This window comes from Protomyctophum parallelum (genome assembly GCF_964188405.1).
Source record: "Protomyctophum parallelum genome assembly, chromosome: 14".
NCBI classification, from domain to species: domain Eukaryota; kingdom Metazoa; phylum Chordata; class Actinopteri; order Myctophiformes; family Myctophidae; genus Protomyctophum; species Protomyctophum parallelum.
Window position 1 is genome coordinate 11,018,331 of NC_139709.1, and position 17,289 is coordinate 11,035,619.

At 42.8% G+C, this 17,289-nt stretch overlaps 1 protein-coding gene across 2 annotated transcripts; it reads right to left on the reverse strand.

Moving 5' to 3' along the window:
* Positions 1-1,191: 1,191 nt before the first annotated feature.
* xirp1 (xin actin binding repeat containing 1) lies at positions 1,192-9,853 on the reverse strand. Of its 2 annotated transcripts, XM_083781423.1 has the most exons (4): positions 9,684-9,736; positions 9,484-9,525; positions 3,619-8,250; positions 3,041-3,176 (listed from the first exon to the last, which is right to left on the reverse strand). In XM_083781423.1, the coding sequence occupies exons 3-4, from the start codon at positions 8,248-8,250 to the stop codon at positions 3,174-3,176; spliced, it is 4,635 nt and encodes a 1,544-aa protein (XP_083637549.1). In that variant the 5' UTR covers positions 9,484-9,525; positions 9,684-9,736; the 3' UTR covers positions 3,041-3,173. The 2 variants fall into 2 exon arrangements, with proteins under 2 accessions (XP_083637548.1, XP_083637549.1); XM_083781422.1 differs by having other exon boundaries at positions 1,192-8,250; positions 9,684-9,853.
* Positions 9,854-17,289: the final 7,436 nt, after the last annotated feature.

Below are 17,289 nucleotides of genomic sequence, written 5' to 3' on the forward strand. Positions count from 1 at the left end.
AACCCAACAAAACCGGGAAAGCATATGTGTCATTTTAGATTTCATATGTTGGCTATTCAAAAATAGCAGATCTACAAAGCGAGCTTGCACATCTGCTATTTCTGTACATTTATGAAAAATCTTGAAAGTGTTGTTTAACACAAATCCTCTCTTCTGGGGAGAGGATTTTCCTGTCACCAAACATTTTCAGATGGGGGTCCCAAATTCCCAATGCAGCCAAATAGGCCTACATACCATGTGGATCTTTGACATAAACAGGTTTGAGAACTACTGATTTAGAATAGCAGGCATTTGTAGAATCGGCCTATGGTCTTTTAAAGGGATATTTCACTTTCAAAAAAACTTTTGGTAATTTCAGCGTCTACTCAGTCTTATATGTGAACACCCCAGACAGTTTTTAAGTTGCTCGATTCAGTATTTACTATTTAGATATTTGATATTCATTTTAGCTGCCCTGCCCCCTTCCTATACAAACCCTATTGTAACTTAGTTCAAACTCCATTTTAACCATGATAGATTTATCGAAAACACCTGTCCTTTTTTCTGGGGACTCATAGCCTACTGCCCTCCTAATACGAGAGGGGCCCGTGTTTTATTATTACTTACACGGCCCCCTCACGTATTAGGTATCAGTCACCAGAAAAAATTATTGTTTTCGATTAATCTAACATGGTTAAAATGGGGGTTGAAGTTACCAAGGGTTTGTATAGGAAGGGGGCAGGGAAACCAAAAATGAATATAAAATATATAAATACTGAATCGAGCAACTTAAAAACTGTCTGGGGTGTTCACATACAGTAACCCTGAGTAGACGATGAAATGATCAAACGTTTTTTTTTAAAGTGAATTGGGTTAAAAAACTAAGAATAAGTCTCATAAAATAATGTAGGAAAATCAATGAGTGAAGCAGCATTCTGTATGAACACACTATAGAGACAACAAAAATATCAATAACCTTTCGATAACTTTAATTTTACATTCATGTGATCTTTACACAACATATCAAGCATATTGCTTAACTTTAATAAAAGGACATAAGTTACTATAGTGTTACAGTATAAAATTCATAATACACTTTTTTTTTTTAAGTTTTGGGATTTCATGAGAAGATAAACTAGTTGTATGACACCATTGACAATCGTGACAGTCATGAATTCATAATTTTTATAAATACATAAAAGCAAGAATTCGTCTTTTTTGGGCATTTCAACGCTTTCCCGTCTTTGGTTGGCTGTTGAATGTTACAAAAACTGTCCCTCCCTCCTTGGCATTCTGGGTATTGTCTAAAAAGGAACGGTGGTCAGACTTCTTTCTCAACCGGGGTGACATTACTTCGTATGCAGCGGGGCCGCCGACTACCTCGAACATCGCGGAGGCTTTGGTCTCACATTGCTTTGTGATGAGCGTCGACGTCATGAAGGAACTGAAGGAGTTGCCGAAGCTATCGGTCTCTTCATACGTTTCACTGACGGTCTTCTTTTTGCCAACGATTCCAGCTGGAGGTTCAGGAACAGCAGTTTTCAGCTCGATTACGCTGACCTTACGTTGTGGTGGTGGAGTGGGAGTGTGGACGTGATTTGAGGAAACCACGTTTGCTGACAATTGGTCCAGATCTCCGTTTGTTTTTGGCTGGTCTGTGTGTTTTCTGGCGGCAGAGTGAATTGATATGAACGAGGGGCATGACGGACCACTGCTCTGCCTGACCAGTGGCTTTCTGTGACCTTTGGTAGATGGGCTTTCTGGTGGTTTTGAAGAACTCGAGGCTGAGGCTGCTTTCACATTCGACTCAGTTTGCTCCGGTTTATTCTTACTGGACGCAATACTGATCTTCCTGATATTGTTGACGGGCTGAGCGCTTTGCTCAGATTTCAACGACTCATCGAACAGCCCCGATAACCCTGCAATGTCGGCTTCAGATTTCAGATTGGAGACGGAGTACAAAGCCTTTTTAATCGCCTCTTCAATATCCATGAGCTTGGCTAACGTCTGCTCCTTCAGGTTTCTTATTTCCCTGCTCGCTTTTTCAAGATCTTCAAATGCCGTCTCGACAGATGAGGTGCTTTCCATATCATCGTCCCGTGTTTCCATTTCAAACTTCCTTTCGTGAATTTCCGTACTTTGCTTTGTCTTTCTACTTGGCGTGACTATCCAGGCGGGTACATCATCGAATAACGTCGCCATGGAGTGGACATCTACGTTGCTGGTCTCTCCCTCCATCTCTTGCACTTGAGAGAGGATTACTTTGAGTTCCTCTCGTTTCCTTAGATTTTCAAAGATTTCCATCGCTGCTTTTACGTTTCCTTTCATGATCTCGTCTCGAGAGACTGAGAGCCTCTGATATCGTTCATCGTCTGTCTCCTTCTTTGGCTTCTTCTTTCTTAAAACAACTTTATTTTCAGGTTCTTGCGATTCTTCGTGATTTTGGCTTATAGGACAAGTATTTGCTGGAATGTTTGCTGCTGCTTTTTGCAATTCATTGTTGCAGGATTCTTTGTGGTGAATGCTGGGATTTGATTTCTGTGGTTGTGCTTCAGTGTTGTTTATCTGTTTTTCTGGGCAAATCTCATCATTTATAATTTTGCTCTTTTTGGCCAATACAGGGGCTCTGTCAGTAGTACCTTGTTCCTTTCTCCCAAAGTTCTGTAGGGCCACATGAAAACCTGTAGTCATGTCATGCTCTGCATCTCCTGCATAAGTCTGCATACACATCTGTATTTCTTCAGCCGCATTGATTTTCTGTATCACATTTCTATCCATTTCAGTGAAGTGTGACTTATTACATTTATTGTCAGCTCGGCAATCAGTTGTTTTTTCTGCAGATTTTGTTGTATCCTTCTTTGGCTTCTGAACTGCATTATCATGTAAGTCATTAGCTTCAATGTCACTTGATTTTTCTTTGTTTACTAAATTCCTTTGGCTCTGAATTATGGACGTTTCCTCGCCATCTTTGGTGGGGCATGGGACTTTGGAAGCTGGGGGTGGAAACGTATTGCGTAGAACTGTTGGCTGTTGTGGCTTGGGCAGTAGAGCTGGCTTCTGCTCCTGTGGTTTCTCACTTGATTTCGGAGGGAGCGGAGGTGGCACAACAGTTTTAGAGTTTCCATGCGATATTGCTACAGGGCTGGAGGGGGTTGGAGTCTCTGTTGTGATGGATGGCGCTGGTGCTCCATAGGTTACTGAAACCAAAGGAGACAATTCAGTGTCAGATGGAGGCATAGATACCACAACACACTGCTTGTGCACTGTCTTGCTCCCTGAACAAGCTTTGCCTGAATTCCTGTACAACATTGCAGATTTAAAGTCTCCCTTGGATACATTTACACTAGACTTCTCAAGAGACTGCAGGGCCATCTGCATGTTACCTCTTACAACATCCTCTTTGTCTAGCATCTTCTGCTCTCCTGCAGCACTCTGCAGAGACCTAATGGCTGCCTTGACATCTCCTTTGACAACCTCTGCCTCTTCCTCTGCGCTCTGATCATCACTCTTGGAGTTTACCATTGGTGGCAGTGAGTGTTGTGCAAAATTAGTGACTATAACTGCACTTTGTGACATGGAACCCTTTTGACAAGCCTGAATTGCACCATGGCATTCATGCTCTTTCTCTGTGTTACTGACCTTTTCAAAAGTTGTCGTTATCCGCTGGCATCTGGAAGAGGAGGATGACATGGAGTGTGTCACCGTTGTGGAGCTTTGCTCTTGTGTTGTTGAGACATTCAGGTTATATATCTTTCCAGGAACAATGATGTCACGTTCCACTTGCATACTTTGATTCTTTGCCATTTCGAGGGACCTTTTTGCCGCCTTCACATCTCCACATATGATTTCTTCTTTCTGCAATTGGTTCCCCTCTGTTTCGGGACCCTGCACGGCCAGGTCCATGTCGTAGATGGTTCCAATGGTGTCACGTTCCACTTGCATACTTTGATTCTTTGCCATTTCGAGGGACCTTTTTGCCGCCTTCACGTCTCCACATATGATTTCTTCTTTCTGCAATTGGTTCCCCTCTGTTTCGGGACCCTGCACGGCCAGGTCCATGTCGTAGATGGTTCCGGGTTTGATGACATCACGCTCAACATGCATACTCTGTTGCTTGGCGCGCTCCAATGACTGCATGGTGGCTTTGATGTCACCGGACACGACCTCCTCCTTTTCCATCATGACTGGAGATTTTACTGCTAGTTGTTTCCTGGCTGATGAGATGTCCCCGGGGATGATTTCTTCCTTTGGTATACAATTCTCAACACTGAGGGAGCACTCGAACGACGAAAATACTTTTTTAGTGTTCTTTACGTCTCCTGGCAAAACATCAGAAATGGTTCGCTCCACTCCTTTTTGCAGATAGAGACTTCTCTTTGCTTCTTTCACATCCCCTTGCACAATTTCCAGCTGGTCCTCCTTAGTCACCACCAGCTCATCATCTTCTGACGTCTCCGTCTGGAGACTCTTAAGGTATTGTAGATCGCCTTTCTCAATGCAGCTTTTATACAGGTTCACATTCCCCTTCTCGTTCTCATCCACTCTGCAGGAGGACGTGGCCTGCTGGTTCTTGGCAGTAGCTAAGAGGTTGCCGATGGTAGACTTTACATCACCCCTTTCAATGTCTTGGCTCTCTGTTTTGGATTCACAACGGCAGACGAGTGAGTAAACGGTCATTTCTGCTTGTCCCTGTGCAGACTCCTGCATTATAATTCCTTTTTTCCAAGACATATTCTTTTGAACAAGAAGGTTATCGATGGTCTGGGCAATGTTTTGTATCCGCTGATCGCATTCCAGATTCAGAGCTGATGCAGACTGATTGTTCGGGAGTTCTACTATTGTTTTGTTTACTTGACCCTTTTCAATTTCTCGAAGAAGAGTAATCTGGGGCATCAAGGTAGGCTTGCATAATAACTGTAACATGATGTTCCTGATGTTTCCCTCAATAATCTCCTCCTTTTGAATCTGTACTCCATCTGTGCTGGTTAGCTGATATTTCACCATGTTGACGCTGCCAATCTCATTTGCTTCGATCACAATGCCACTTGAGTGAATAAATTCCAGTTGATACAATTGGGAAAGGGAGTCTGCAACGCTGGTGACTGTAATTTTGTCCAGTGGAGTGGTTTCAAACAGCCAGGTAGTGCTCTTCACGTCAGACTTTGGTATGTCTTTCACAGCACCCTGTGATAAGGTGGCATCAGCTTCCTTGATCTTGTCAAGTGGCTGGGATTCAAACAGCCACGTGCAGCGCTTTACATCTCCTTTCTGGTTGTCCTCCCTGTGGACAGTCGTGAGGGCTTCCTGCTCCTGAGTTTCACCTTTGAGGCTGTCGATTGGTTGATTCTCAAAGAGCCACGTGGAGGTCCTGACATCGCCCTGCTGGACATCGGTGACACTAACCATCCTCGCATACTGTTGGTGGGTTGACTTCTCAGATTCAAACAACGTTTTATTAAGCTGCACGTTGCTGCTTCCCAAGTCCTCCACAACCCTGATGGAAGGATTATCTTGGCTCACGAAGGAGTCCAGTGGCTGCGTTTCAAACTTCCATCTGGCTGACTTCACATCCCCCTTGTTGACATCCTCTTGGGTGACCGCTCGGATCACATAAACCTCATTCTCTGCCTTGATGGCGTCGAGTGGCTTCGTCTCAAACATCCACCTGGCTCCTCTCACATCACCACTCATGACCTCCTCCTTCTTCACTGTAGTCACTTCATGAAACTGCCCCTCTTTGTCTCTGATTGCATACAGTGGCTGGGATTCAAACATCATGGTGCTGGACTTCACGTCAACGTTGCTCACATGCCTTTCCACACAGAGTGACTCCAGCTCAAGAGGCTGGTCGTGGATCTTGTCCAGCGAGAAGGTTTCGAAGATGAACTTCTTGTTGCGCACATCTCCAGCCTCCACGTCGTTGACCTGGAGCACGTCTGTGCCGTTATGTTCCTTGTCATTGATTGTGCTGATCGGTCGGTTCTCAAACAGCCAGGTGCATTTATGAACGGAACCTTTCTCAATGGCTTCCTCTTTGTTCTGTTCATCGAAGGACATTGCTATCTCTGCACCTATTTCGTCAAGTGACTGGGATTCAAAGAGCTCTTTGACACGTGACACATCTCCTGACTGAACATCTACCTGGCTGAGATATCTCACTGTCTCCTTTCTGATTTTATCCAACGTTTCTGTTTCAAAAAGGTGTTTCACTGTTTTGACACCCACTTCAGATTTAACAGCATCCTGGATGGTGTCGCACAACTTCAAACTCTGCTCCTCGCTGTTTTTAATGCTGTCCAAAGGTTGTGATTCGAAAAGCCAAGTGAAGGACTTCACATTAGCGTTTTCAATGGCCTCTTTGTCATTTACTTTGTCAGCCTTGTCATACAAAATATCCATTGGCTGTGTCTCAAACAACCACTTGCAGGTCTTGACGTCACCTTTGTGCACAGTCTCCTGTTGTGCGGAGGAACACTGCTCTGTCTGGTTGAACTTGGAATGGATACCGTCTATTGTCTGGGTCTCGAAAAGCCACTTTGCCGTCTTGACGTCTCCCTCTGTATCCTCTTCCCTGGTTATGCCTTTGATTAACTCCACGTTTCCATTTCCATCCGCAAAGTGGTCCAGGGGCTTGGTCTCAAACATCCACTTGTAGTTCTGGACGTTCCCTTTGATGGACTCCTCTCGGCTGACTGTCGTGATCTCATGGAGATTTCCTGAGCAGTCCTTGATGGCATACAAGGGAGTCGTCTCGAACAATGCTTTATTATCTTTCACATTCCCTGCTGTGATATCGCTTTCCTTCCTCTCAATCCTCACATCACCAGAATGGGCGATGTTGCCCAGAGGAATTGTTTCAAAAAGATTTTTGAATGACTTTACATCACCCCTTTCAATATCGTGCTCTCTGACTGAGGCACTCTTAGTAATATTGCAGTTACTCTCAAACATTTGCTTTTTGCCTTTCACTTCTCCTCGTTCATCTGCTGAAAGGGAGATTTTCTTCAAGTGTCCCACTTCACAGCTTTCACTGAGAGCGTCCATGGGCTGAGTTTCGAACAGCCACATGGAGGTCTTGACATCCCCTCCAAGTATGTCTTTGTGTTCCAGAGCCTCCTCTGTGGAGTCTCCCTTCAGAGTTGCCATGGACTGTGTCTCAAAGAGCTTCCTTTTGTTCTCCACGTCAGCCTCCTGTGTGCAGTCAGCCACGGTTCCTTCAAACCTGTGCACCTCCATCCCCTCTTGTATTGTGCTGAACGGCTGGGTTTCAAACATCCACTTCTTTCTGTCCACTCCTCCATGCTGGCCTTCCTCCAGCGATATGCCCCGGATGATCTTCACTCCGTCTGTACTCTTATTGATGACATCCAAAGGTTGGGTTTCGAAGAGCCAGCGTGCAGTGCTGATGTTGCTGCTCTTGATCTCCTCCCTGCAGATGGACTTGATCTCGTGGACGTTGCCACTGTCGTCCCTGATGGCGCAGCACGGCTCGGTCTGGAAGAGTTTCACAGTCTTCTGAACGTCTCCCTTCTGCTCCTGAAGCTCCGACTTAAGTTTCAGGAAGTGGTGGTCTTCGATGGAGTTGCAGCGCCCTAAATCGCCGAGTGGTCTGGACTCGAAGAGGAGCCGAGCCCCGCTCACATCACCTGCCTGGATGGGTTCTTTCAGCACGGCTTCAACTATTTCACCTTCCTCTGCTGTTGGCTTACTCAGGGCATCTAGAGGTTGGGTTTCAAACAACCAGGTTGATGTTCTGACGTCCCCTCTGACGGAGGTCTGCCTTTCTGCAAACGCACGTTGTTGGGCACCGTCGAGATGCTCAAACATGTTGGAGGTGCCTCTGACGTCTCCGCCTCGTAAGAGCTCCTCGTCCAGAAGCCTCTTGGTTGCATGTGGATTCCCAATGTTGTCCAGAGACCAGTTCTCAAAGATCCACCTCATCGACTGAACTTCTGCCAGATAGTTTGCATCTGCTCCCTGGGAGATTTCTGCCTGCATTGCCTCGACTATCTCCTCATCCACGACGTCACTGAGGTTATCCCGCACGTCCGGGTGAATGTGTTTAAACAGCCTCTTCAACTCGTTCTTCTGTCTTTGCTGGTAGAATGTGGAGAAGCATTCTTTGGGCGGGGGCGCAGGGAGGCTTGTTAGTGACGGGGGCCCTTCGTAATTGAGGGGCCTGGGTGGTACTGGGGGAGGTGGAGGAGGAGGCAGGTCATCCTCTTCATGAGATGCATGTGAAACGGTGACATGTCTGGTAGGGTCGGCCATCTTGAAATGAAAAAAAAGAGATGGAAGGAGCTTATGTTATTGTCAGTATTTAGTCATCAGAAATTGTATTAGTTCAGGTCAATGAAAATGTTTGCTATAGCCATGCATCGTAGCAATAAGTCATTCTTTACCTTTGTCTGTGCTTGCTGGGTGTTGATCACAGCAAACCATCTTCTACTATGCCAGGGTTAGTGAAACACTTCATAACCGTTAGTATGTTAGCGTTGCAAAAATATATTGATTTAGGTCAGTGGTTCTCAACCTTTTCAGGCCGTGACCCCTCCAAAAGAATCATATTCGAACTGGGGACCCTCTCTCTGAACTGAGGCATAACATTTTGTTTGACTAGGTTCCACAGATTGTGGGAATGGCAGATCTAAAAGCTCACAATGACTCACAAAGTGAGGCGTTGTGAGCTTGTAGATCATCTATTTTCACAATTTTGCATCTTTCTTATATTACATTTGACGCTTTTAATGATTACTTTTGATACAGTATTGGACTTTCTTCTTTTTTGAGGGGCGCTAGTCCCTCCTATGCCCAGCTTTGTGTGTTTGTGGGGCCGACTCTTCAGGTTGAGAACCACTGATTTAGGCGGTCAAAGAATTGTTTTTATTTGTATCTATAAATCGCAAATAGATAAAGAATGATTGTTGTGTGACATTGTAGTGAATATCTGCTTTAAATATCTATTAACGAAAGCAAATTAATGAATGAAAGAACATTTAAATAGTCCAAATTGACTCTTCATAACTGAGCTCAGATGTGGCTGCCCAATTAGGCCCAATCTGGAAGTATCTCAATGACCATTAGTATTAACAAAGTTTAAACAACCACAAGTCCGCAAAGATCATAAATACCTATTAGTGACTATTGGTTATAATAATGATTTAAACACCAATACAGAATGGTCACGACATAACATTCTTTGCCATATTAATTTGACTACTGTCAAATATTTCCAAAGATTATGAGCGGTTGTTAAATACTTCTCATAGTGAAATGGCCTGTCATGTGCTATGAAATGTAAATAATGTTACATGGGCATCTTCAGAGTTTGTCCATGTGTACAAATGTATTATTATTACAATACCTATTAGTAGTTTGAAATAATAACTGTCTATAGTGCTGAATACTTTAACTGTCTAAGTGCTTAGAAAAAACAACACGTGCACAGCACACACACACACAAATCTGCAATGATAAGTAAAGAATTATGCACAGTAGGCTTACCTTACTGACTTTTGTTCTTGTTCCTGGAGTGCCAATAGATTCCTAATGGACAAAATAAACAAAATGTGGCTTATAGCGTTTACAGGGACATTATGAACATATAAAAGCTGTGTGTGTGTGTGTGTGTGTGTGTGTGTGTGTGTGTGTGTGTGTGTGTTCGCGTGTGCTTGCGTGCGTGAATGGGAGGCATGCCAACTCACGGGATGCGGTGAGCCTCCTGCAGAGTGTGTCGGTGAGCCTCCTGCAGAGTGTGTCGCTGCCAGTCTTGACAGGTAGAGTGCTGATCGATCTCTCACAGAGGGGGACACGGAGCTCCTGTATCGCCCTTGTCTCAAGACGTTGTCGCCGTACGTCAACCGTGGAGACTTTCTGTCCTCTGCAATGGAGAGCACACAAAAATGTGTGTAATTAATGCCAGTATATAGGATTTGATAAGTAAAAACAGGTGTTTAGTGGGTTTATTTTTAGAGTTACTAAATATAAAGGAACGATGGAAAAGATAAAAGGACAACAATATGAAATATATATGCTTGGTGCATGCTGAAATAGTATCAGTCTCTTGTGCAAGTAATATCAACTGGCAGCAGATTAAACGTGTAAGTGCATTGGCATTATTATACATAAATAATCTTATACTAATAATATATCTTTAGTTTTATCTTTTCCGGCCAGCAGCAATGAGAAAGTCATTGCATTGCATTTTTGACCCACATTCACAATGTCTGTGGTATTCTTGTTGTCTGTGGTATGTGGAGTACGTGGGGTGTAACTGAAATATACAGCTGGCATCAGCCATATGCTAAAGTGTATATATATAGTGGTGTCGCTATGTCTCTTATCTGTTTACTATTGTTGCTGAGGGTCGCTTGTGGAAACCCTGTTATCTCCAGCAAATTAATCTAGCCAGGGTGGACAAAACACAGAGTCACTTTCAAACATGTTTGGGGTCGTTTTAACGTCTACTTGGGCTTTTGTAAACACCCCAGGCAGATATTAAGTTGCTTGATTCAGTGTGTAGATATTTGATATATTTCATGTCAAGGACCCCAACAATGATATGTAATTGGCCACCGACCCCCATCTGATAATATGTTGTTCCAGGAACCCCTCAGAAGCAAATATTTGAGTTAAAAACGTTCACTCTGATAGAATACACTAGAACCCCTTTTGGTGTTTCAAGCATCATGTTATACTGTAGCTATTTTTTTTTTTTTTAAATAACTAAAGTATAACATGATGCTTGAAACACCAAAAGGGGTTCCCGCCCAGAATAGGTTAACCATGCACTCTACAATGTAGGCCTAGATGAGGGAGGATAGAATCCTGTTAACACACTCAGGATACATTACAGAATCATATTGTCGCTGTCAGGTGGAAACCATCCAAAACTGTTACTTTTCAGAAAATGGAAAAATAACCTGTGTTATTGAGTCACAAGCCCATGTTAAAGGAGCATTCAGTGATTTGGAAAAAACCCTGGTCCGCCCTGGTAACAAGATGTGCACATGCACGCACTACAGTGGGGGGGGGACACGCGACAGGCCAACAGCACAGACACCCAAGGCCCGCCCCCACTCGATCATGATTGGCGGAAGGCCCCTCTCTATCCTGATTGGATGAAGGCTGGGCCACCTAGCTAAAAACGAAATCTAAGGTTTTTTCACCCCAGGGGTTAACTGGGGACAGGGAGGAACTCCTTATATGGTCAGCACACTCTATAGTAGGGAGGATTATCACAACAAAACAAAAAAAGAAGTGATATTTGAATTAGGTGAAATCACTGAATATACCTTTAAATATATAAAACATACAGACTTAACCGCTTTCTGTTGAAATAGTTTTTTCAAAATGAGCAGATCTACAAGCGAACAATGCATTGCATCCTTGTGAGCATGAAGGTTAATTTACTGGGGAACAAAAAAGTTGAAATATGGAGATGGCGACAGGAACGATATCAATGCTGATCCTATAGCGTTCTCTGAAATCCAGCATTGCAATAAACAAAATGACAGGCCAAGTGTCTGTGGCTGACAAAACAAATGACCCCACACAGCCTGCATGCCAGTTGCCTGAGATCCTCAACAAACAGTGTGCCCATGGGCTGACCATGACGCCCTGGAAAAAAAATCCACACACACACACACACAACAGCAACTGCTAGCTCAGCTGGAGTGACACTGATTGTTTGCACATTGTTTTGCATTAGCTCACTGCCATCAAACGGTCAACACCTGACCAAAGGAATGCCACTAGTGGAAAATGGTCAAAACGACCACATTCCACAAAAGCAATCTTTTGTGTTTTTCTTTTTACTTACAGCTGAAATCTACGTAGGCAAATTGTAAATGTAACAATATTATTTTTATTTATTTATAATTTTGAGTTTATATTTATTATTATTCTCATTCTCATTATTCTTAAAATTGTTGTTTAGATGGAAATTGAGAAAACCAAAAATACACACACCATCTGACGCATATGTAGGAAGAAATTATCAAATTAATTTACAGATCAGAACTGAAATATGAACAGAAATATATAGTCCCATGCTTGAGGGATCAACTTGGGGGTCAGGCGTATGGCATATATGCCAACCAGCTGTAACTAATGGCCAGATTCGTACATACCTCCCTTTTCACACAGTAAGCCCTTACGGGACAAAAGGATGGACCAGCGTGCTGGCGCCTCTCACGAGCCTGGACTTAAAGCATTTTCATAGCTGGGTGAGCAGACTGAATGAGGCAACAGCGAGCTGTGCAAGTCCTGTTGAAGTTCCGAACCACAAGACCAAGAGGTCAACCTCATTTAACCACATTAACCTGTTATAGAACATGTCAAAACATTACCTATTTTTAATGTTGTGTTTTAGCCATTAGCAGCAGGCGTCTCTTACTTCTTTCTTGTTTACATACGTAAGGGTATACTAGTATACACTGTGGTTTTCAAGCAATGGTCCTTGAGGGGTTCCAGGTGGTCCCCAGATAAACGATGGATATTTGGTAACCAAATGGACCTGTATAGATCTTTAACTCTTGAGAGTAAAATGAAAACAAATTGATGGGTCCATTAGACTGCATTACTTAATTTACAAGAAGTCTACACAATTGTGGGAATGTAGAAGAATTGTTATATAGATTCTGCCTGTTGTCTCTCCTATGGTACCTCAATACAGCATGGAATTGTGGACACAATCTTATCCAACGATAACAACATATTCTACGTTTTGGGTCATCAAATTGGTGGTCCTTGGCTCAATTGCTGAATATAATGGACCTTGATATGAAAGTGTTGAATTCTCTGTGTATTTGTGTAGAAACCGTGTGGGGAAAAAACACTCTACTCTAAACTGTAAAGTTGCTAGATATAGGTATAGGTAGGACTATATGCATTGTATATAGTCATAGCACGCCATAGTACATATGTATAGCATAGTAGTATATATGTATAGTTTAATTATATAGATATTCCACTGTTACTTTCTTAGCTTACGCATGTTTCATGATAAATGCTTTTATGTGATGTATTCCCATGCTTTTGTTCTTGCTTAATGTAAGTCGCTCTGGATTAAGAGCGTCTGCTAAATGCCTAAATTGTAAATGGTAGGTATTAATCATTTTTACAATCACTACATAGTTTATTTGATCTACTAGAATTGGTGTAAATAAGCTATTTCTTCCACCTGGAAGAAATAGCTCCTTACAAGTGCTGCATTTCAAACTTGAATTTGACTTGAATTTGGCTTTTAACCATAAGGTGAATGTTTAGCTAATCTTGACAAGGATGTTCAAGGTATAGTACATTCTGTAATTGAATATGGAAAATGTAAACAAATATGATACCTCAAAAATATTTTGGGGAAAAAGGTTGAGTGACATAACTATGTGGCCAGCGATGACAACAATGGAATGGTCCTTAATGGCCATTCCATGTGAACGTAGCTCGCTGTGTGATTGGTCAAAACAGATGTCTTGTGTTAGAACCTGTTAGATGCACACACACACACACACACACACACACACACACACACACACACACACACACACACACACACACACACACACACACACACACACACACACACACACACACAGTAATCAATCACACCTTCAGCAGCTTTTGCAAGGCGGGCAGTTATTTCTGATGATGTTTCTTATGGCTTGGTACCCCCCCCCCCCCCCCCCCTTCTCTCTCACAACCCCAACCCCCAGCTAGACCGGTAGTCTCTCTTCCAATCTTCCATTCAGAGGAATGGAGAAGTGCTATTAAAGGAACAGCAATGTGAAGGCTTTTGGGCCAGCTGTCCAAATGTCTGTGAAATGCAGTTGGTATTTGTTCTCCACCAACACAACACCTCAGCTGCTTTCGATTGTAGCAACATTCACAGACTGTAACGAAACCACACCAAACCAAAAGAGTAAAAGACCCCCCCAAACAGCCCGTCGGTGAATGACACAAAGGCAAAAATCAATGCATTGCCACAAGTAATCCCACGCAGTCATTTTGATTTCTTTCCAGAGATTTCTTTCATTGCATCAACAAGATGCACTGTATCTTTGCCTTTCACACTTGAGAGTGCATTTGACGCTGTTCTGACGGTGTCAGAATAAACACTGCCAGTGATGGTGTGTTGATTCTGATCTCTGACCTCCCATTCCAGGGATTAGGGGCTGAGAAATAACAGTCACCACCAAGGAGGAGATGCCAACCAGAACAGATATAGTTCTAACTTCTATAGTTCTCTTAAGAAGACACTTGAGTTTAGTTTAGGGACTTTGGATTATGTGTTCATGCGCTCATTAACTCTGAATAAAAAGATCACTGTGTCTGCCCCTTCATCAACACAATCTCTTCAATCCTCTTTTCCAAGCCCCAATTACTTCACAGGCATTAAAGGCCTTTATGTCTGAATGATCCATTTTAAACACTGGTATTTTGGGGTAGAATAATAACATAAAATTAAATTTACTGTCTTTTTTTAAAAATGATCAACTGGTGGCAAGAACAATAGTGCAATGTTAAAAATGTATTAACAGTTTAAACACATAAACCCTCGTGTCCCATTCAACCGTCTAAAAAAACAAAACGTTAACATAAAAAAAAAGAAAAATAGGAGATCTACAAGATCACAACGCTTCGCAATGTGACACGTGAGTTTGGCTCAACTATTACTATACTACTATACTAATTATAGGGATTAAGTGGTTAATTAATATATCATACTCACAATCACAAAGGTCCTATCCACTGGAATCCTCGCATGAACTCGACTGGTTCTATACAAGTTGTTGGATAAAGATCCTGTATTGTTTCCTGTGGTGTGGTTTAGTCTCTCAGCCTGAAGCTGTTCCACTCTGTGTGTCTCTCAGTCTCTGTCGGTCCTTCTCTGTCCCCGTCACGTCTGTGTCTCTAGTGCTCTGGCCCCACTGATGGTGGCAGCTGATTTTTATCAGACCCGCTGCCCCACTGAGACTTTGACTATTTTGGGAGGGTGACTGATGGCTGTTAACTCGGCTGAGTCAATCACCTCTGTAAGGGGGTCTGCTGGGGCACCCCCCCCTCCCCCCCCCCTCCCCCCCCCCACCTCCCATTCCCATAGCTACGTTGTCACCCCCCTATCATGGGCACTGACAGGGAGGGACCTCTCTGTGATGTCAGTGGGTGTGAGATAATAAAAAAACACATTACTCTACTGCGTGGTGGTCCTATTTTAGTAAGGTGGTACACCGATAAGACTGCTAAAGAGTCTGTGTCCCATAATATAGCCAGTCTAATAGTGGACCCATTAATAAGTCCTGGCCTAATTGTAACAATGGCCTTGTTAATGTGGCTCATAGAGAGCTGAAGAAAATGTGCAGAACAAATTATAGAAGTTGTGGAAAGTATTCCAGTTGTTGTATTTCGAGGCAATGGCGTGATATACAGTAGCACAATAATATGGATTTTCTGAACTCAGGGGGGAACTCTGGAAATCTCAGCTGAAGCAACACATTATCAACAGATGTCGATGTAAATCACTCTCCTGCCTGCGTCTCACTCACAGCCTTACGAGACATATCTCAAGGTCACAGGGTCATGGACACTATACTGGAGCTATGACCCGTCCAGTAAGCTGAGGCATGGTTCAGAGTCCCAGGGTCTGCGTCATGGTCACAACTGTCACCGACACCCCACGGCTCTATCTTGGGCATGTGTGCCAAACACATAGTTATGCATGCCGGTATATACAGTCACTTCCTACTCTTTATTTAGCTATTTCCCTGTTAAATCCATGGCCGAAGAACAAGAGTCACAATTTACCCAACTTCTTGGAGGACCCTGATGTAAGCAAGTCTTAGTTAGAGCGGTTTTTGTATTGACCTGTACTGTCGTTTGAACTGTACCCATTCTACAAACTGTCAATAAAAAAATCAATCAATCAATCACTCCCTATCCTTTCTCATTGTACAGCTGAAACCCCTTTATGGATTTCATTAATTTGTGATATTTATGATATGTCTCGCATGCCATAGCACTCTCATTCTTGTTCTGTGGCAACTGAGGTTATGGATTCGCTTGAAGCGTGTAAGGTTGACTTCCATTCAGTGGTGTAAGAAGTAGGCGTGCCGCGTAAGGATATTTTACTTATGTTAAAGTAGCAAGTTACAGGTAAAAGCCCTGTATTCTATATTTTACTTGAGTAAAAGTAAAGTATATTGGCATCAAAATACTTATCGTACTAAAATACAAGAATGAATTGGCCATTTCACAACTTTTATAAAAGATAAATCCTAAATTTGTTAAACTTTAATAATATAAATGTATCATGCCTATCACAGACATGAGCAGAGCAATTTCTATCAGGGAAACTCAGTGCAGTTGTTGGCGGGCATCTATTGGGCCGCCTCAGCACCACGTTCACATCCACATGATCCACTCATCCAATCACACACTGTTTTCATTCTCAGACTGCTCTATTTAATCTGGAGGTTTGCACTACTCATTCCTGCGTGCTTTTTCTGCATGCTCTCACCACTGCTGTCTTGCTCAAACCCTGCTGCTCACCCTCCACCACCCCAGCTACCACCTGTCGTTTTGGATCTGCTGTTTCTGTACGGGGGGTCTCTATGGTTGGGCAATGTACTTTATCAGAGTACCTAACAGCAGATTCAATTCATCGCCAAACCATAATAAATATATTGCTTAGCTTCATATTCAATAAAAATATATTCTATCGAATATCCATTCATGAGTTATCCTGACTGAAGACACTAAATGGCAGATCTAAAATGGCATCGCATTGCACAGCCTTGTGAGCTTGTAGATCAGCTATTGCAGAATATCCGAAGTATAAATTAGGGCTTTAAGTGGCTAATGTACTAACCGGTGTATATGTAACTAGCAACTGAAGTTTTCAAATAATTGCCGTCGAGTAAAAAGTACAATATTTGACTGTAGTTGTGTAGCCGTAGAAGAATAAAGTATACCCATTTTTTAATACTCGTGTAAACTCAAAGTACCTCACAATTTCACTTCAGTACAGTACTAGAGGAAATGTACTGTAGTTAGTTCCACCAGTTCTTCCATTTCATACCACCATGCAGACTTTGGTGTCATGCTCATATTCTTTGTCTGAGAGACAGATAGAGGTGTTCAAGGCCTGTCAAAATACCATTAACCCATTTAGGCCTGATGTCGAAATTTAAAAAAAAGTCTTCTAAATCATGGCAATTTTCTGAAAACCTCATGTTTCTATATCAGTGGTGCTAAAATATTTCATGTCAAGGACCCCAAAAATGTAATTGGCCACCGACCCCCCCATCTGAAAAC